The sequence below is a fragment of the Aotus nancymaae genome, unplaced genomic scaffold (genome assembly GCF_030222135.1).
Source record: "Aotus nancymaae isolate 86718 unplaced genomic scaffold, 86718_ANA_hifiasm-v0.15.2.pri h1tg000032l_0, whole genome shotgun sequence".
NCBI lineage: Eukaryota > Metazoa > Chordata > Mammalia > Primates > Aotidae > Aotus > Aotus nancymaae.
The window spans coordinates 913,810-934,572 of NW_026988445.1; the positions used below are offsets into that span (position 1 = coordinate 913,810).

General features: G+C 40.3%; 1 protein-coding gene across 2 annotated transcripts in view; it reads left to right on the top strand.

Annotated features, from left to right (window-relative positions):
- Positions 1 to 20,763, top strand: part of PPP2R5A (protein phosphatase 2 regulatory subunit B'alpha) — a 72,633-nt gene that overhangs the window by 6,204 nt on the left and 45,666 nt on the right. The window contains exon 1 of one of the 2 annotated variants that reach the window (XM_012459608.2): positions 2,054 to 2,241. The exons of the other annotated variant lie outside the window; for it this stretch is intronic. Within the exon in view, the coding sequence (XP_012315031.1) occupies positions 2,061 to 2,241 (181 nt within the window). The 5' untranslated portion in view covers positions 2,054 to 2,060. Of the gene's footprint in view, positions 1 to 2,053; positions 2,242 to 20,763 lie in introns of those variants that run through there. 2 annotated transcript variants of the gene reach the window in all.

Here is a 20,763-nt window from a genome sequence, read left to right on the forward strand (position 1 = left end):
ATGCTTAGTTAGAACCTCCTTGACTGGGGAGGATTGTGTACAATTTCACCACCCAGTGAATCTGAAGGAGGAAATGTTTTGAGGATAGTATGTTTGGTTCTAGGTCTAGAATTCAACTTCCTACCAAATTTGGAAATCTTCTGTACATATCCATCAGGTAGCTTCTTTCAATATACGACAGCTATTTTTATTATGTCGAAGGGTCTGGAGCTCGAGGGAGGGGATTACAGATTTGGGTCCACTGGCGCAAAGGGAGACAGACTGTTCAGATTAATAATTATAAACAGCCAGTGTATGGAAAGCACTGCACAAGAAACTAAGATGACCAGTCCTTGTCCTTAAGAAATTCAAAATCTAGACGGAATTTCCAAGAAAGAGATCCCGGTAAGAGTACATGGCAAACCTCCAGATCCACACACCACTGACCAATGAATTTGTACTCTTCTGGTTGGAGTAGTTGAGGGCCTTTGGCTCAAGGAAGAGTGAAAATTAGCAGGAGTAAATTGGGAATGAGAATTTTTAGAGGGCGTGGAGTTGCAGAACTCTTTGAAGCAGTAGATGCTAGACCGCCCAAACCCCACGAGAAAGTAGCTCTCTGGAGTTGCGGGGTCCAAACCACCCAAGAGTTACAAATTTATTCCGCAAGTACCAATTACGCGGTTTGGGGCCAGTGAGGAGCCAAGACCCGCCCAGGTGTCTAGTACCTCGCAATGATTGGACGAGTTCACCTCCTCGCCTTCCCCAGGGCTTCCTTGCCCGTCAGTCACACTACTAGTTCGCCACCCGACCTTTGCTGCGCCCTCTTTCAGTAGCGTAACACCTGGCGCTCCTTCGCGCCCCAGCCCTCCAGCGCCCCAGCAGTGGCTTCAGTTCCTTATTGGCCAGCAGAGAGGAGAGGGAAGGGAAGAGGCTATTTTGCCCTCTGAACAACCCCTCTCAAGTTTCCCGGTCTTCTCGCAGACAGGAAAGCAATGACAGCCTGGAGCTGTCGCGCATGAGCGCAAAAGTGCCCACTGATGGAGGGGCGCTTCCCCCCCTTCCCAGATTTGCCACATTGTTGTGACGCAGGGGCACCCCGCTCGCCGCCTTCACTTACGATTGGCTATGGCCGAAGCCCGTCACACAGCCCGCCCCATTCCTCTGTCTCAAGAGGCCGCACCTCACGCCGTCGCTGCCGCTTAGCTGTGCGATTGGCTAAGAGGACTGGCATGCTTTCCTGACCCCTCCTCCGCCGCTGCACCGGGAGGCGGGCGGGACCCCGCGGAAGTTGTCAGTCAAACTCCTCCCTTCTCACCCCCCGCGGGGCCCCTCCCTGGGCCGCGCGCCGTGGCGCGCGCACACGCGCATACACTCCCAGCTTTCCTGTACCAACCACCCTTTCAAGTAGTAGCGGTCGCTCGCCGGGGGCTCTCCGTGGGCGGCCGACGGGCGCGTGAGGGAGGGGGTTCGGTCCGCCCAGCGCCGCAAGGAGCGAGTGTGTGCACGCCGAGGGCCGGGGCGACGGGACAGCGCCCCGGGCAATGAAGGGCCAGCGCTGACCAGGAAGAGCGGGCACCGCGGCGGCGGCGGCGCCGAGAGGACCCGCGATGGCAGCGCCCCGGGAGGAGGCTCCAGGCAGGGCTGGCTGCGCCGGCAGCAGTAGCTGAGGTGCTGGCCGGCCGGCCGGCTGGCGACCGGGGCAGAAGCGACGAGAGGCGCGCTGGGCGCCCGCACCCCCGCGTCCTCGCCTCAGTTGTCTAAACTTCAGGCTCTCTTCCACCCGCCCTGCGCGCCTGGAGTCAACAACTTCTTCACCCCCCTCCGCCCCCGCCCTTCCCTCCGTCAACCCCGGGAGCTCGCAGCGCACCGGGGACCAGGAACCTCCGGCGCTGAGATGTGGCTGTGAGGCGTTGGCGGGCGGCGAGGAGAAGCTCGGCGGCGTCCCGGGGCCGGAGGGCGGTGGGGCCGGGGCGCAGGGGCGCGAGCACCCCGCGCCTCTCCCCCGCCTCCTCCTGCCGTCTCCGCCGCTGCCCGTGCCTTGCAAGCAGCAGCTGGAGCTGCCAAGCGCCAGGACCGCGGAGATGTCGTCGTCGTCGCCGCCAGCGGGGGCTGCCAGCGCCGCCATCTCGGCCTCGGAGAAAGTGGACGGCTTTACCCGGAAATCGGTCCGCAAGGCGCAGAGGCAGAAGCGCTCCCAGGGCTCGTCGCAGTTCCGCAGTCAGGGCAGCCAGGCAGAGCTGCACCCGCTGCCCCAGCTCAAAGGTAACCTCCGAGGGCGCAGCCCCGGGAGCGAGCGCAGGGGCTGGCAATGCTCGCCTCTGCGCCAGCAGAGCCATTTCCTCCTGGGCTTGGTTCTCCTGCTTAGCTGGGACTCGTAGTGTGCGAGCCGAGTTCCCCAGGATGCCTTGGCGTCCCCTCACCCCCTCCTCCTTTCAAACAGGTTTTCTGTGAAGTCTTGGCTCTTTCCTTCTAATTCTCACCCGCACTCTTCCCATCCTAGGGGAGGCCAACACCCCTCCCCACCTGCGCTCCTGCTTAACCTGCACTTCTTATCTTCCGTCCCGCGAGGTAGAGTCCTTCACTCTTCCTCCAGGCTTGCCCTTTCCCGGTCTTGCTTTAAAAACTGCACGAACCTTCCCCGACCTTCACTTTCCCGAGTGTCACCTCCTCTGTTCGGCCACTTTTAGCTAGTCCTTTACTTTTCCAATTATAAAGCTGTCCGCATCCACCCTTTTCTCAACTCCACTTTCCATTGATTGCCCTTAAGAGTCATCAGACCAAGAATCCGAATGCAAACAACGGTTAAGAGTTAGCTGACCTTTAGATGTATTTATAAAGAACAAGCCTAAAAATGTGACCAGTGTAGTATCTTATTCACTGGATCGTTAGATTTAAATGTTATCGTTTAGCTCAACGAATAGAAAGGTCTAAAATATTCTGTTGTCTGAGACGATACACATGGTCTCTTTGGAAATAATGAAGGAGTAGGTAGTGTTGCTTTGCAATCGAATGGGAACTTAGTTTGCCAGGCAGTGATTCCAGGGACTTTGTAGGTTTGTACAGGAATTCAAATTGGTATCCGTGCCTAATGCCTTGCAGGAGAACTTGGCACTCTTTTTGGCTCACTTTTCCTACTAGGGTTAGAGGATTTTCGGTGTTATTTCCTGGTGTTCTAGTTTATTCGTTGTGTATTACTAATTTTTAATTTTATAATTTTAATATCGTTCCTTTTTATGAGATAGAAGTGATGATGGAACAAGATGATAATGCTCCCACATATTTAAGTAAAATTCGCAACCTGACGGAAATTCCTATCATCTGTTTTGCAAGGCTGGGAAACTAAAGGTTCATACTAAAATAGATAAATGTTCAGCAGATTTTTCAGTTCATTTGAAAAAGCTCCAGCATCCCCTCCAAGGCAAGACTGGTTCTGATTTGTCTTTGGGCCTGTGAATCCAGCCTTAGTTTGGCAAGGAGTCTAAAGAAAACCCCAGATCAAATCATAGTTGACCTACAACAGCTCCAGAACCCTATTCAGACCCTACCTGTCCCTGACCCTCGGGGTGCTTCTAAATCATGACATCTCACAGTTAGAATCAAATTGGCTTTTGAAAAGAGGTTTTGAGATAGAATTAGTCTGTACAATCGAATTTATCATTTCATTGCTCTTTAGCATACAACAGTTGTTAAAATTTACATAGCAAAACGGTAGACTATAATGATAGGCATTGCCAAGACTTTAATTCTTGAATGATGTCATAGCTATAAAAGAATATCATCTATGGTATTCATAGATTTTAAATTTTACACTTATTTAAAACATCACAGGTTTTTTAATACTACTGATTTTTTTTTTCCCATTAAATTGTCAAACTGTAGTTTGAAGGTTTGGTGCTTGATTTGCTTTTTACTAAGATATTCTAGTTTCTTAGTATGGTACTTCTTAATATTATACTTCTATTTAATAAAAATAATTGAATATTACATATTCGGTTTCAAGCCAGGAGGTGCAGCTTTGATACATTTTGCTTTTATTTTATTTTTATTTTTGAGACAGAGTTTCTCTCTTATTGCCCAGGCTGGAGTGCAATGATGCGATCTCGGCTCCCTGCTCACTACAACCTTCGCCTTCTCAGGTTCAAGCAGTTCGCCTGCCTCAGCCTCCCAATTAGCTGGGATTATAGGCTTGGCCACCAGGCCCGGCTAATTTTGTATTTTTAGTAGAGATGGGGTTTCACCATGTTGGTCAGGCTAGTTTCGAACTCCTGACCTCAGGTGATTCACCCACCTCGACCTCCCAAAGTGCAGGGATTACAGACATGAGCCACAGAGCCATGTTGCCCAGCCACATTTTTCTTTTAAAAGACTGACAAAAATATGCATAGAGTCAGTAGCCATCTAAGTTATATGATGTAGGATTCAACAAGTTGAGGTGCCATATAGTATTTAGTCCCTAGTAAAGAAAAAAGTAAATTGGAGCTTTACATTAATTGTAGATGTTTGCATGAAAGTACAGTATTCACTATAAGGAAAATTATGTATTCAGGATAAATTTATGCAAATTTAATTGAGGAAATAAGACCCTTACATGGATTACAAACTAATAGGAACAACTTTGTTTTACCCCAGATCCCATTCTTGGAAGTGATTTTTTTTTTAGATTCAGTTCGTTCAATTGGAACTTTGGCAGTGTAGTTGATACCACAGTGTTGTGTTTTTTCTGCCAGTGGTAGTTTTTTCCATGTGTGGCCTTCACAAAAACAGTGGAAAGCACTTTAGTATGTGTATGAAAAAGAATTTTCTTCCTTCTCTGAAATATCATCTTACTGTGGAGTGATTCAGATAGCCATGGACTCCAAGACTTTTAAGTGTTTATACCAACCTGCTTATGTTACACTTTGACCACATGCGTCTGAACTGGAAAGGTGCCAACTAGTTTTCCTTAAAGCATAGTAAGCCTTAACAGAATAATCCAACCTTTTCCCCTGTAAGTAATTTATTTGTGCAAAATTATTTAGTAAGTGGGTTGTAGGATTTTAATGGCAAAATGTTCAGAATAAATTGTTTTGTAATTGGAAATATTTAATAAACAAGCCTTGTTAGAAGGCTTTTTAGTCTATTTAACCTATTTTGTTTAAGACTCTGGAAGGATTGGTTTGGTAAAGTAGTTGATGCCTTACATTTATATAACATTTTAGCATTTTAAAATTATTTTACCTTAAAATATTTTAAAATTATAAAACAGTATTGTTCATACCAAGTGAAACAATCCAAAGATGTGTAACCTTTAATTCCTGTGTAGCTCCTGCTTTTTCACCTATACTAAGGTTAATACTGTTGTTTGACAATCCGTGGCTCAATGTATTTTTACAAACATCATATTCATTGGGTTATCCCTGCAACTTTTTGCAAGATCAGTATTCCCATTCTATTGATGAGAAAGTTGAGGCCTAAAAAGAATGAATAATTTCAGGCCTGTGATTACTTATCTGGATGATGTTGCAACTGATACTGGGACCTAGGTCAAATGATTTCAGTATTTGTGATGTTAACCTGTTTTACGTAAATTTGAAGCAGTGTGATATAGTTGGGTCTCTGGGGTTAGTCCTGGGTTAAAGGTAAATTTTTAATCTTTCTAAGTAGTTTTCCTTATCTGTAAAATGAGGATAATACCCTCAATCTCCTCAGGCCTGTGGGGATTAAGGGAAATAATTGAAGTGCCTAAAAATAGTCAAAGAATGTTAGTTCCCATTCTCTTAAATATTTGAAAATCCAGATTAAAAATATTTTAAAATGAAGGATTATTAATAGGATTACTTAAATAGTAAACTTTCCTAGTGTACTTGAAGTATGATTTTATTTATAATCAGTTTTCAGATATGATTTATGTGAAGTGAAGTGCAGCTGTAACATCTTTCAGCATGAGTGTAGAAATGGAAACAGGGTTAAGTCAGCCTCTTTAAAATATTAAAAGCTATGATAAGACTTTTTAACCAAGCAAAGAGACCAAACTAAGCAGTAGAATTGCATAGATGTGCATTCCTCATAGGAGACAGCCAGGAAATAAATAGCAAGATCAGACTGAAACTGGCTTTGAGATTGAAATCCCCTTCAGAAGAGGTAAAACTTTCCCAAGTAGCACTCAGATTCTTTATTGGTCCATTCTTAGCAGCTGGGTCCCACTGAAGGTATTGAAGCCAGTAATAGTGGTGTTGATTGCAGTGCCTCCGTATAGGGGGAAAAATGTGTGTGTGTTCTAGAATAGGTGATCTAAGGTAATTGCGGAACAAGAACACTGACGTTATCTCAAGTTTTATAACTAAACCTTTTTGTGGAGAGAAAACAGTACTACTCACTCAACTTTTAAGGTTTATAGAACTTCTCAAAGTTACTATCAATTCCATCTAAACACAATTGGGATGGCACTAGAGGAGAGTTCAAATTCATCTGAAGTTAAGAAATTGTTTACAAAGCGATATAATAACATTTTAGTAATTTTGGGACTATTTTCTGAGAAGTATTGTCATATATCTTATGGAATATTAATTTAAAAAATTTAAAACATTTTTAGGATATACTTAATTGTGGATTATTTTATGTGTGGATTATTTTAGGAAGTGTCTGAGTAAAGTGCTAATCCAATAAAATGTATTTGGTAAAATAGTGCAACCATTGTAGTATGTTACTATCATGTAAACAGTAGATTTAAGTTGTCTTCCTGCATCAGTGATGACTCATTGCTTTCAACTTCAGTTTAGCCATTTTCACTTGCAAGAATAACATTTTTCCCTTGATAAAATCACAAAGATGAATTAGTCTTTAAGGAGTTACTGCTGCTTTGGATTTCAAAGAGGTTTACTAACAAAAATAAGACATTTAGATTTTTGTGCTTCATTTTTAAAAGCTTTTTAAATTGTATAAAGCTGGGAATAAAGACTGGTTTGTTTTTATGTGTTTAGCACTGTGGTTCCCAATCCTGGCTATACCTGGTTTGTTTTTGTTTTTTTGAGGCTGAGTCTCGCTCTGTCACCCAAGCTGGAGTGCAGTGATGCGATCTCTTGGTTCACTGCAACCTCTGTCTGACTCCCAGGTTCAAGCGATTCTCTTGCACGTACCACAACGGCAGCTAATTTTTGTATTTTTTTTTTTTTTTTTTGGAGACGGAGTTTCGCTCTTTGTTACCCAGGCTGGAGTGCAATGGCACGATCTCAGCTCACCGCAACCTCCGCCTCCTGGGTTCAGGCAATTCTCCTGCCTCAGCCTCCTGAGTAGCTGGGATTACAGGCACGCACAACCATACCCAGCTAATTTTTAGTAGAGATGGGGCTTCACCACAGCAGGTCAGGCTGGTTTTGAACTCTAACCTCAGGTGATCTGCCTGTGTTGGCCTCCCAAAGTGCTGGGATTACTGGCGTGAGCCACCGTGCCTATACCTGGAGATTTTAAAACAAAACAAAACAAAATCAATACCTGGGCACATCCCCAAGAGATGTAAATTAATTGGCCTAAGGTAAAATCCAGTTACAGTATTTTTAAAAGCTCCCAGGGTGATTCTAATGCGCAGCCAGGGTTGAGAATCGCCGGGTTAGCATTGTCTGTCTATTGATTTAATTCATTAATTGAGACTTTGTCCTTTTCTCTCTGATACTCATGGTTCATTACCCAGTCTATTAACATTTCCTGCCCTGGCTTCACCTGCTGCTATTTACATTTGACTCTCTTAACTTTGCTGCCCCCTGTGGCTTAGCTACTTTACTGAAGGGGAGATACTGCTGTTAGATTCTGGAGTTTTAGGTATGATGGGATGATTCTGTTGGTTTGTTGTCGTTATCATAATTAAAGCCCAACTATTATTTGATGCCAGGTGGTCAATTTTCTTTTCTCTGTGATTTTTGGAGCTGGCAAGCAAAATCGAGAACGTATGATAAAGGTTTGCCCAATTTTAATCCCATCATTCAGGATAACAAGTAGTAATGATTCCAACCACTTTTGGGTGTAAAACTAGTTTCCTCTGTATGCTTACAACAGTGTTCTGTTTCTTGAAGATCTAGGCCTGCTACTATCATTGTATATGATACTGAACAAAAGAACTATTCTTGAACCTTACAGCATTTTTGGTCATGCCTTATTTTTATTTTGCATCAAGAAATGTTTTTCTCCAGAGTGTTTTCATGGCTATCATCTAACTTAATCTTGACCACAGCTTTTTATCGAAGGTAGGGCAGTGAGAACTCAGGGTTGCTTATATTCCATATTTTTATTTTGTCTTTGTCTTTTCTGCTATCAGTTTGAGTAATACTTGTGTTTGTTGATTTGTTGTTTTGGGTGGGTGTTCAGTTGTTATGTTATGATGCTCTCTCTCCAGAATGAGATGGTGAATTTTTTTGTGAAAGCAGAAGTCATTATCTGTTTTCTCAAATCCTGTTATGGTACCAAATATGATATTTTGTGCATAATAAATGTGGTCATAGAGACAGAATCAGTGTTTTGATGAATAAATTATCTATTGGTTGTCTTCTCGTTACCCCTTCCCCTTTATTGATTGTGTTTCTTTTAGTGATGTTTGGTGCTATCTACCAAAGATTGATTCTCTTCTGTTTTGTTTTTTGGTTTTCCTTATTTTTTTGAGACAGGGTCTTGCTGTATCACCCAGGCTGGAATGTAGTAACACAATTAAAACTCACTGCAGCCTCAAACTTCTGGGCTCAAGCGATTCTCCCAAGTAGCTAGGACTACGGGTATACGCTGCCACACCCAGCTAAGTTTTTTATTTTTATATAGACAAGTTCTCGCTATGTTGCCCTGGCTGGTCTTGAATTCCTGGCCTTATGTGATCCTCCATCTTTGGCCTCCCAAAAGCTGGGATTACAGGTGCGAATCACTGCCTCACCCAGTTTTTTTATTTTAATACATTTATGCCTAAAACTGGTTCAGGATTATTTAAAGCAGGGTTATCCAAGGGAGAGCATATTGTCATGGGTTCTTAGTTTCTGTTTTTGATTGTGCCAGTAAAGCCCCTACCTCGTTCCTCTTTTCTGCTATTCACTAGAGACAGAAACTGAAAAACCATGGCTTCAGGCTGCTAAAAGCCTAAAACAAAATGAAACAGAACAACAACAACACAAAAATAAGGTGGGTTGGACAAACTTGATTTAAAGTAAATGAATTCTGGGTCCTTAATACCTTGGCAATCAATAGTAAATGTAGGTTTAAAACAAAAGATTATTTGTATTTTGCCATTAACCAGTATGAATGATGTGTAACATTATTGATAGGTTTGTTGCTAGGAAAGTTACTGTATAAGGTTCTTGAGGAAAAGTAATACTGGGTTGACTCCTAGACATGGACATGTGTATGTAAAATTACTGAAATAATTTGTTTGTAGTAATTTCTGAGTTTGAGATGCAATATTTATAAGGATGTCCTTGAAGGAAGTGAAAGGAACAGATTTGAAATATATAATAAACTTTTAGTATGTTGTTATGTAACAAGGAATCTAAATGTTTTTCTGAAAGACATGACAGACTGGGATTATGCAAAATAAACTCTACTTTTCTGAGCAGGATATTGACTAATAAGCAGTTTCAAGCGTAGTTTTTGTCTGCCTTTTTGAACTCTTATCTGAAGGATTTTATTTATGTGGGCCTTTTAAGTGAATAATGAAGAATTTTAGAGATCCTGTAATTTTGATTGGGTTTCCTGAAGAAACATACTGAGATTTTTTTTTTGGCAGGGGTGGGGGGGTGCGGTGGGGGGTGGTAATCTAACTTGGATACTGAAGGCAAGGGATTTCTTAGATACACACTCCTCCTACTGGAATGGTGATGCTAATTGCAGCTACTGTAACCTTACTATGATGTTATATCTAGTTGAGCTTTCCAGTGCCTAATGGGATCTCAGAAGTCATTCTGGTTTAGCCTCCATTGGGAATTGATTTCACTTTTGTTATTCTAAATAAGTATCTTGCCATTAAATCAGATAAGTTTTCTTTAAGGTAGGGAGGAGAGTACGGGGTTTTAAAACCCTTATTCGCTCCGGTTTTGCTTAATGAATAAACTGTTTAAATAATAGCTAAAAGAGGTTAAATACCTGAAACAAAATTTTTAATTGGCTTAGAACTTGCAGTTCAGTAGTATCAAATCTAAAATACAGCTTCAAAAATTGTGTATTTTTTTCAGCAGAATGCAGATTTTTAAAAAATTATATATTTTGTCTAATTGGTTTTACCTTCATTTCACATTGTATCAAGGATATTCCATAATTATAGCTATTACCGTAAGTCAATGATTATTTGAACTCACTGTTAATCCCCTGCCTCTAAATTGATAAGTGAAAAAAATGAGACAGTTTTTGTTATAACTCCTGAATTTTGATTAGCAAAATTGGGGAGATTTTTAAAACATAACTTTTCAGACGGACTTTTAAAAAAATATATATCTATTGAAGTTAAAAGTAAAATGAGATATAACTTCTGCAGGAATATATATCTGATTTTATTAAAACAACAAAAAACTTGTACTACCATTCTTTAAATTGGACAGAGGCAAAAGATTTTGTTTGTTTGCTGTGAAATTAGACACATACTTTATTTTCAAAAATTTGGTACTGAAATCTTTTCCTTTCTTTGGTTTTCCATAGTGCATAAAATTTTGGTGAAAAAAAAATGTTGGTGAACCACTGCAGAGATTAAAACTTGATAAAGTGAATAAAATGATGAATGTTTTTTCTTTTCAAATTTAATGTCTTTAGGAGTTTATAGTTGGTGGCAAATACAGACTTCTAAGTAGGCAGTTTCAAATAGCGTGATAAGTGTCATGATAAGAATAAGTTCTAAAACGTTAAGGGAGTATGTGAAGGACTCAACCCAGTTTTGGTATGGGAGGGGAGAGATCAAGGAAAGTTCCCTGGAGAAAGTGACAGGTAAACGGCCGTCTAAAAGGCCAGAAGGTGTTAGGCCAAGACAGATAGGCTAAGAGGTCCACCCAAAGGACAGTATATGCAGACCCAGAGTTAAGTAAGCATAGTATATTTTGGGAATTACCAGCAGTTTACATAACTGTGATACAGAATATAGGTTATATTCTATATCTCTGTGTGATATACTCTGTATCACTAGAGAAGTGGAACATTTAGGGTCTAGTGCGTAGTCTTTTTGCAGTGTTGTTGCTATGTTGCTTGTTGCTATGTTGAAGAATGGATGTAGGCATTTTACTGCATTCATACCTTACAGTACCATAAAGAGTGTACTGGGAAATGATTAGTGAGGATACTGACACAGTAATCAAGACAAGAGATGAAGTTGCTTTTCCAAGTGGGGATGGGGTGGTGTCACAGGCAAGACCTGGGGAGAGGGTGATACATGATACATTTCTTTTTTTTTTTTTTAGAGTCTTCCTCTGTCTCCAGGCTGGAGTGCAGTGACGCAATCTTGGTTCACTGCAGCCTCCGCCTCCTGGGTTCAGGCGATTCTCCTGCCTCAGCCTCCTGAGTAGCTGGCGCTACAGGTGCCTGCCACCACACCCAGCTAATTTTTGTATTTTTAGTAGAGATGGGGTTTCACCATGTTGACCAGGACGGTCTCAATCTCCTGAACTGGTGATCAGCCCACCTCAGCCTCCGAAGTGCTGGGATTACAGGCGTGAGCCACCGCACCTGGCCAATGATACATTTCTGACTTGGGCAACTGGATGTATGATAGCAGTTTATTGAAAGGGAAAAATGGCGACGTTAGATTTGGGAGGAGAAGATAATGGTACTTTGTTGATCAGGGCGAAGTGTCTGTGGGAAATTGAAGGGAAGCTGCCTAGTAGGAAGGTGGATTATTTGGATATGGAGCAATGTGCTAGAGATAATTTGAGAGTCTTTGGCTTATACGTGGCATTTGAAGCGATGCAAGTAGAAGCGACTACCCACTGAAAATGGGTAGAATGAGAAGACGCAAAGAAATACCAACATTGGGATAATGGGTAAGGGAAAAAGGTACAACCAAGAGTCAAGAGAGACAACTGGAGTGGAGGCCAAAGAAGACAGGAAAGAGTGAAGACAAGGCTGTCAGGGGAAGAAAGTCTTTAAAAACTAGGGGATAGGTTGGGAAAGTAGTAACAGTGGAGAACTGTGGACAAGTCTAATAAGAACTGAAAAGTTGGCCGGGCGCGGTGGCGCGTGCCTATAGTCCCAGCTACTCGGGAGGCTGAGGTGGGAGGATTGCTTGAGCCCAGGAGTTCTGGGCTGTAGTGCGCTATGCCGATCCGGTGTCCGCACTAAGTTCGGCATCAATATGGTGACCTCCAGGGAGCTAGGAACCACCAGGTTGCCCAAGGAGGGGTGAACCAGCCCAGGTCGGAAATGGAGCAGGTCAAAACTCCTGTGCTGATCAGTAGTGGGATCGCGCCTGTGAAGAGCCACTGCACTCCAGCCTGGGCAACATAGTGAGACCCCGTCTCTTACTAAAAAAAAAAAGAAAGAAGAAAAAAAAAAGAACTGAGAAGTTTCCACGGGTTTGTTAGTCTTTAGACAACATTGGTGACTTGAGAGATGTTTGGAGGACTGATAACTTGAAATTAGATTTTTGTAAGGTGGATAGTGAGTGGAAATTGTAAAAGCTGAATGAGTAAGTATGGACAACTCTTTCAGAAAGTTTGGCAGTTAAAAATTACTATAACTACTATATAGAGAATGCATTGTAGCAGAATATGATTTTTTTTGTTTTTGAGACAGAGTTTTACTCTTGTTGCCCAGGCTGGAGTACAGTGGTGCGACCTCGGCTCACCACAACCTCTGCCTCTCAGGTTCAAGCGATTCTCCTGCCTCAGTCTCCTGAGTAGCTGGGATTACAGGCATGCACCACCATGCCCTGCTAATTTTGTATTTTTAGTAGAGACAGGATTTCTCCATGTTGGTCAGGCTGGTCTTGAACTCCCAACATCAGGTGATCTGCCGACCTTGGCCTCCCAAAGTACTGGGATTATAGGCATGAGCCACTGTGCCCAGCTAGAACAAGATTTTTTAGAAGGAGGCGCTGGGCGTGGTGGCATGTGCCTGGAATCCCAGCTATTCGGGAGGCTGAGGCTGGAGGATAGCTTGAGTTCAGGAGTTCTGGGCTGTAGTGTGCTATGCCGATCCGGTGTCCGCACTAAGTTTGGCATCAATATGGTGACCTCCCGGGAACAGGGGACCACCAGTTTGCTTAAGGAGGGGTGACCAGCCCAGCTCCGGAAACGGAGCAGGTCAAAACTCCCATGCTGATCAGCAGTGGGATCGCACCTGTGAATAGCCACTGAACTCCAGCCTGGGCAACATAGTGAGACCCTGTCTCTAAAAAAAAAAATTAAAAAATTTTTTTAAAACAAAAAAAAAAGGGGAGGACAAGTTAGGAGATTAATAAGTCAGGTAAGACATTATGTGACTTGAGCTAGGGTAGTAGCCCAAGATGGAGAGAAAAAGATGCATTTGAGATATATCTTAGATAGGACCTTGTTAATGAATTGTTTGGGAGGAAATGGAAAGGCAGAGGTGTAGGAGTCAAGGAAGACTTTCAGGTGTTTTAGCTTGGACACCTGATTGGGTAAGAATGTGTCCCACCACTAAGAAAGGAGTACACTGGAGGAGGAACCAGGTCTAGAGGGAAAATCCAGAGTTATATTTCGGAAATTTTAAATTTGAGATGCTGTTTAGAAGCCCATTTATAAATATCAAATAGACCATTGCATATGTGAATCAGAGTGCCCATTTGGTAATTTCTGTGACTTCTAAACATTAACTATATTCTTTATATTAATTTTTAATGGCCTGCCAAGACTTTCAAATTTGCTTATAAGAAGACGTGGATAGTTTGGGTTGCTGGCCACTTAGTCTCCTGGTTAAATTGGGATTATCTATTCCCTACTCAGTACAACGTCTTCTGTGTACACTGCATGACAAGATGTCATTAGTATGTTCATGAAGGAGATCACAAAATACGCTGGGACAAGTGCATGAATAAGGTTAAAGTGCCTGTTTTTTGCCTTTAGACTATATGTTAAATGCTTTGAGACCCAAGAGACATGTCTTCCTACATAGCATTTAGATAGTCAGTTCTGTTTTATATTTATTGAATGAAAGAATGAAGCAAAAGCTATTAAATTGAAAAAAGAAAATCTTATATCATACAATAATTTACAACTTTAGGGTGATTTATAACTGAGTAATATATACCTGCAATGCTAAACTGGTTAGCATTTTATAGATGAAAAAAACAAAATCTAGGTAGGTTATATGCTTGTGCTGGTCATGTATGACTTGCTCTTCTCAGTTGGTTGCTGATTCCTCTATTAAATGGAAGATGTTTGTTGCCTGCACTGAAGCAAAATTGAGTACCTTATTTCCTTAAACTGTAACAGAGAAATATTTATAATTGAGAGCCTTATTAAGAGAAATAAGTTTCTTTTTGATAATTTGAAAATGAGATTTTCATAAGGTGAAGAGTGAGTGGAAATTGTAAAAGCTGAATGAGTAAGTCTTTAGACTATAGTCTTTAGTTTAACTAAAGTCTTTAAACCTAGTCTAACTATAGTCTTTAGACCTAGACCTATAAATCTATAGACTCTAGTCTTTAGACCTTAGACTATAGTATAGTCTTTAGATTATAGGTGCTGGGCAAGTAAGCCAGGATTGAACATAGATTTTTCTAAGACCCGTTAAAGCAAGGAATCTTTGTTTCTTAAATTTCTTCAGATATAAAAATGCTTCATTGATCTTCTTTGAGGTCTTCTTTTGAGCACTGTCCTCTCTCTCCTTTTTAGGTAACCTAAAATTTTTCTGAAAAAAAAAAAAAAAAAAAAAAAAATGAGAGCATTTGTTTTGTGAATGAGTAGTGAGAAACAAGATGAAGTGAATTGTTAATTATTCAGCACGTTTGTGTCACAGCTAGATTTTGGAGTCACTACTCAAAGTTATAATGATCTATAATTAGCATGAAGAAATGATAGATTATCAAGAACTGATTAGAATCTGTCTACTTATTTTTGCCTCTCTTTTGGAAATGTTGAGTATATTCTGGCCCCCTTTTACACAAAGTTTTTGGAAAGTTTTAAAAATACTGTTCCACATTAGCATAGCACTGTCTTTCTGATCATTTTTTCTCAATCTGAGAGAAGGAAAAAAGGTCAAGATAACAGAGACTTGGATGTAAAAGTCAATTGGGCTAATACATCTACCACTTGACTGATTTTATTCTTCCACTAAAACTTCCAGACAAGCTGAAATTAGAGTTAGATGTCATCTCCTTAAATAGTTTTCCACATGGATTTGTGCTTGCAGTGAGTGAATGAACCAATGTAATTTTGAATCCAGCGTGAACATAAAGTAGCAAATATAACAATGAAGTGCTTTTAAGATACATTTATTTACCACTGTCATATTTCCTTCATAAGACTTTTTCTTTTTTGTGAGACATGGTCTCGCTCTGTCTCACAGGCTGGAGTGCAGTGGTGCGATCTATGCTCACTGCAACCTCTGCCTCCTGGGTTCAAGCAATTCTCTTGCCTCAGCCTCCTGAGAAGCTAGGATTACAGGCACCCACCACCATAACCACCGAATTTTTGTATTTTTAGTAGAGACAGGGTTTCGCCATGTTGGTCAGGCTGGTCTTGAACTCATGATCTCAAGTGATCCACCTGCCTTGGCCTCCTAAAGTGCAGGGATTACAGGAGTGAGCTGCTGCGCCCGGCCCATAAGAAATTTTGATTATTCATGTAGGAAAGGGAAAAATAACCTGACTTTCACCTAGCTCCTGTGTATCTAGTCACTGGTTTTGGTATTTACCAATTTTGATAATCTGTTTTTAATTTAGATCACCTGGATACTCTGTATATTTTTAAGAACTAATTATTTTTAAGATCTAGAGAAGTAAGTTCTTCTATAGAACAGGAATTACTATTTTAGGTTATAATACAATACTTGCTGTGAGTCATAAGCTAATCTGAGTTTTCATGGTTTTCTAAAATAAACTCATTTAAAGAATATGTAATGGGAAGTGTCATATTTTAAACTACCCCATTTTATTATTATTTTTATAAAAACTTACGGACTTACTGTTAACACAACTCAAAGGACAATCTTACAATGGTAGAAAGTAAAAATTCCCACCTAGAGGAAATCTCTCTTAAATTCTTGAGCATGTTCCTGTATTTTCTCATGAGTGGGATCATACTATGTATGCTGTTCTGTAGCCTATTATTTTCACTTAATAGAATATTACAAATAGCAAATTTTGGCATGAAAAATATTAGAATCAATTTAGAATTGTTTCTGGATAAACTTTTTCTTTCTGGAAATACTGAACCAACTCATTTGAAACCTTGGTGATAAGTTTCTTATGTTTCAAAGGAAGGAAATAATTTCTAAGAGTACAAATATTTAATTTCATGGAGATTATATGTGGATCTCTTGGAAAATCTAATTTAAGGAATGTGCCATTTAAAAAAATATATATTTTATATAATTTCCAGGGTTCTTGGATTTCCCCACAACCACCATCCCAAAGCCCATTTGTGATAATTGTAGAAAGAAGTGGGATGTCTGTAGAGTGTAGGTCCTGCTTCTAGAGACTTGAACACCTTGTTTTTGTTTGTTTGTTTGAGACAGAGTCTTGCTCTGTTGCCCAGGCTAGAGTGCAGTGGTGTGATCTTGGCTCACTGCAACTTCTGCCTCTTGAGTTCAAGCAATTCTCCTGCCTCAGCAATTCTCCTGAGTTCAAGCAATTCTCCTGAGTAGCTGGGATTACAGGTGTGAGCCACCAGGCCTGGCTAATTTTTGTATTTTTAGTAGAGACAGGGTTTTGCCATGTGGACCAGGCTGGTCTTGAACTCCGGCCTCAAGTGATCTGCCCTCCTCGGCCCCTCAAAGTGCTGGGATTATAGGCATGATCCACCATGCTCGGCCCAGTTAATTTTTTGAAATAAAAAATAGCAGTAGTAGCATATATACTTATATTTGAATGACAATTGACTAAAGCATGGACATATTTATGTTCTTGAAAGTTTTAGTATTGTAGGGCTTTTCTTAAAATAATACATTTATATATTAGAACATTCTCAAACTTGTATGTATGTATTCAAATTTCTTAAAATTGATGTCTACAATTTTTTTCCCACCATTTTCAATTTTAATGAAATCACAGAACCTTAATAAGTCATATTTAGTCACAGTGCTATGAATCATTTGTTAATAAACGTTTCCATTGTTACTTTATAATAGTCTGCTCTCTAAAGTTTCAAATAAAAGCTGATTTTAGATTCTTAGTTATTAATGTTCTAGGGTTATTGCCAAAAAAAGCTACATGTCCTATATTCTGTGCCAGTTTCTTAAATTAGAATCTTGGATTGCATCCTCAGCGTGTCACTGTAGTGGTATTGCTGGGTTGCTATGATACAGTGCTTGTTCTATAATTTGTAGCATGAATCCTATATGAGATCTTACTTTAGATTTCAAGTATGTTAGGAGCAGTAATTAGGGATGTTTTCCTCTAAGGAAAATTACAGCTATGAAATTATTATTTGTTAAAATGATACCTGCTACTTCAAATTATTTATTCTTAAATATAGAGGATTAACATTGAAAAACTTGAAATAACTTGGTTATCACCTCAGAAGTTTAGTTTATCACTGACTTAATGAAGATGGGCAAGAAGAGGAAGGGTTTATGATAATGAACATATTAAGATTTCAGTGTTCTTTTACTTGGTATTTGATATCTTAAGAGAAATGAATATAGACTAGATTTTCTGGGAAGATGCATTTGAAACAGTACGATTAAAACCACATTACACAGGAAAACTACAAATTATCTTACTGTATTGCATTAAAAAATGTTTGGTGAACTGTTCTTAAAACCAACCCTCTGTGGCCATCTTAATAAGCTATTATTACTACCTCTTTTTCATTTTAAGTGTTGGTTTTGGGATTTCATTTACATGTTCCTTGAAAATGTTTATTAATTAATTTAGCATTATAAATTATAGGCACCATAAAGACAGAACTAGTGGATTCTGTGTTGTATACACTTTGGTGGTGGAATGAAGTTTATGTGATTATTGGTCAGCTGCATTGCTGCAATTGATCTTTAAACTTTTACTGTCTCTCAGCAATGTTTTGGGTATTTGCTATGAAAGTATTTTAGAGACCAGAACTAGACTAAATTTTAAAAACAGCTCTATTAAGATATAATTCATATACCATGCAATTCCCCATTTGAAGTATACAGTTCCGTGGCTTTTAGTACATTCACAGATATGTACAGCTACCACAGTCAATTTTAGAATAGTTTCATCATCTCAAAAAGAAATACCATGTCCTTTAGCTATCACCCTCTATTCCTTTAGGGATTCCCTAAGCAACCATTAATTTACTTTCCATCTCTAAATTTCCCTATTCTGGACATTTCATGTGAATGGAATAATATAATATGTGGTTTTTCGTGATTGGCTTCTTTCATTCACTTCGCATAATGTTAAGCATTGTTATAGCATGTGTTAGTGCTTCATTCCTTTTTATGGCTGAATAGTATTCTATCGTATGGTTATACCACATTTTATTTACCTATTCCTCACTTGATGGACATTTTGATTGTTTCTACTGTTCAGTTATGAATAATGCTGCTTTGAACATTTGTATACAAGTTTTTATGTGGACATACATTCTCATTTCTCTTGGGTATACACATAGGAGTGGAACTGCTTGGTCGTAAGGTAATTCTGGGCTTAGTCACTTGAGAAACTGCCACACTTTTTTCCGTAGTGGCTGCACTATTTTACACTCCCACTTGTGGTATATGAGGGTTCTCATCACTCCACATCCTTACCAATACTTGTTATTTTGACTTTTTGATTATAGCCATCCTAATGGATGTGAAGTAGTATCTCCTTGTGGTTGTGATTTACATTTCCCTAATGACTGATGATGTCAAGTGTCTTTTTTTTTTTTTTTTTTTTTTTTGAGACGGAGTCTCGCTCTTGTTACCCAGGCTGGAGTGCAATGGCGCGATCTCGGCTCACCGCAACCTCCGCCTCCTGGGTTCAGGCAATTCTCCTGCCTCAGCCTCCTGAGTAGCTGGGATTACAGGCACGCGCCACCGTGCCCAGCTAATTTTTTTGTATTAATAGAGACGGGGTTTCACAATGTTGACCAGGATGGTCTCGATCTCTCGACCTCGTGATCCACCCGCCTCGGCCTCCCAAAGTGCTGGGATTACAGGCTTGAGGTCAAGTGTCTTTTAACATGCTTATTGTCCATTTGTGTATCTTGGAGAAATGGCACTTTAGATCCTTTGCCCACTTTTGAATTGTTTTTTTTTTTTTTATCATTGAGTTGTAAGAATTCTTTATATATACTTGATATAAGTCCCTGTGTCTTTTTACTTTCTTGGTGGTGTCCTTTGAAGCACAAATGTTTTAAATTTTGATTAAGTCTAAATTTTCTTTTTTCTTGTTATTCATGCTTTTGGAGTCATACCTAAGGATCATTTCCCAAATGTGAGTCTATGAAGATTTACTCCTATGTTTACTTCTAAGAATTTTGTAATTTTAACCTTTACATTTAGGTCTTTGGCCATTTTGAGTTAGTTTTTATATAGGGTATGACGTAAGGATTCAAATTCATTCTTTTGCATGCAGCTATCACATTTATCTCCTCACCATTTGTTGAAAATACTTCTTTCCCCATTAGATGGTCTTGGCTCTTTTGTTGAAAATTGGCACATGGTTTTATTTCTGGATTCTCAGTTCTATCCCGTTGATCTATATGTCTGTTCTTGTGTCAGTACCACACTGTCTTGATTACTTGTTTTACATAGTAAGTTTTGAAATGGGATAGTGTGAATCTTCCTAGTTTGTTTTTCTTTTTCAGGATTGTTTCGGCTGTTATTGGGTCACTTAAAATTGCGAAGATTAGGTTATTGATTTAAGATCTTTTGTTCTTTCCTATATAGACATTTATAGCTATATCTTTCCCTCAGAACACGCTTAAGTTTTGGTATGTCTTTATTTTCATTTGTCTCAGCATGTTTTTTATTTTGTTTTAGGTTTCTTCTTTGACCCTTTAGTTATTTAAGAATCATTTAATTCCCACATATTTGTGAGTTTCCCAAAAATGTTTTAACTTCTCTTTTCTAAGAGATGAGGGTCTCACTATGTTGCCCATGCTTCAGTGCAGTGGCTGTTCACAGGTGCTATAATAGTACACCGTGGCGGCTAACTCCTGGGCTCAGAGGGATCCTCATTGCCTCAGCATCTCAAGTAACTGAGCCTACAGGTACATGCTACCATGCCCCCTCCCCCTCCTTTTTTTTTGAGATATGTCTCACTCTGTTGCCCAGGCTAGAGTGCAGTGGCACGATCTCAGCTCACTGCAACCCCAGCCTCCAGGGTTCAAGCTTTTCTCTTGCCTCAGTGCCCACTGTAGCTGGGACTACAGGCGCACACCACCATGCCTGGCTAATTTTTGTATTTTTAGTAGAGATGGGGTTTCACCATGTTGGCCAGGATGGTCTCGATCTCCTGACCTTGTGATCCACCTGCTTCTGCCTCCCAAAGTGAGTGGGTGTAGTTTCTCCCTATACTGTGTGTATATCAGAAGCCTCTGATCCTCAGCTTTGAGAATGCCCAGGCACCTTGGGATGACAGTGGTTTTGGCAGGGTTCTCTTTGTCTTTTCCTGACCCTACTCCCAGCTGTTAAGTTCCATTGATTTTCAGCTGATTGCTCAATTGCTTTCAATAATGCTTTGGGGCACACATTGTTCTACAAACTAAT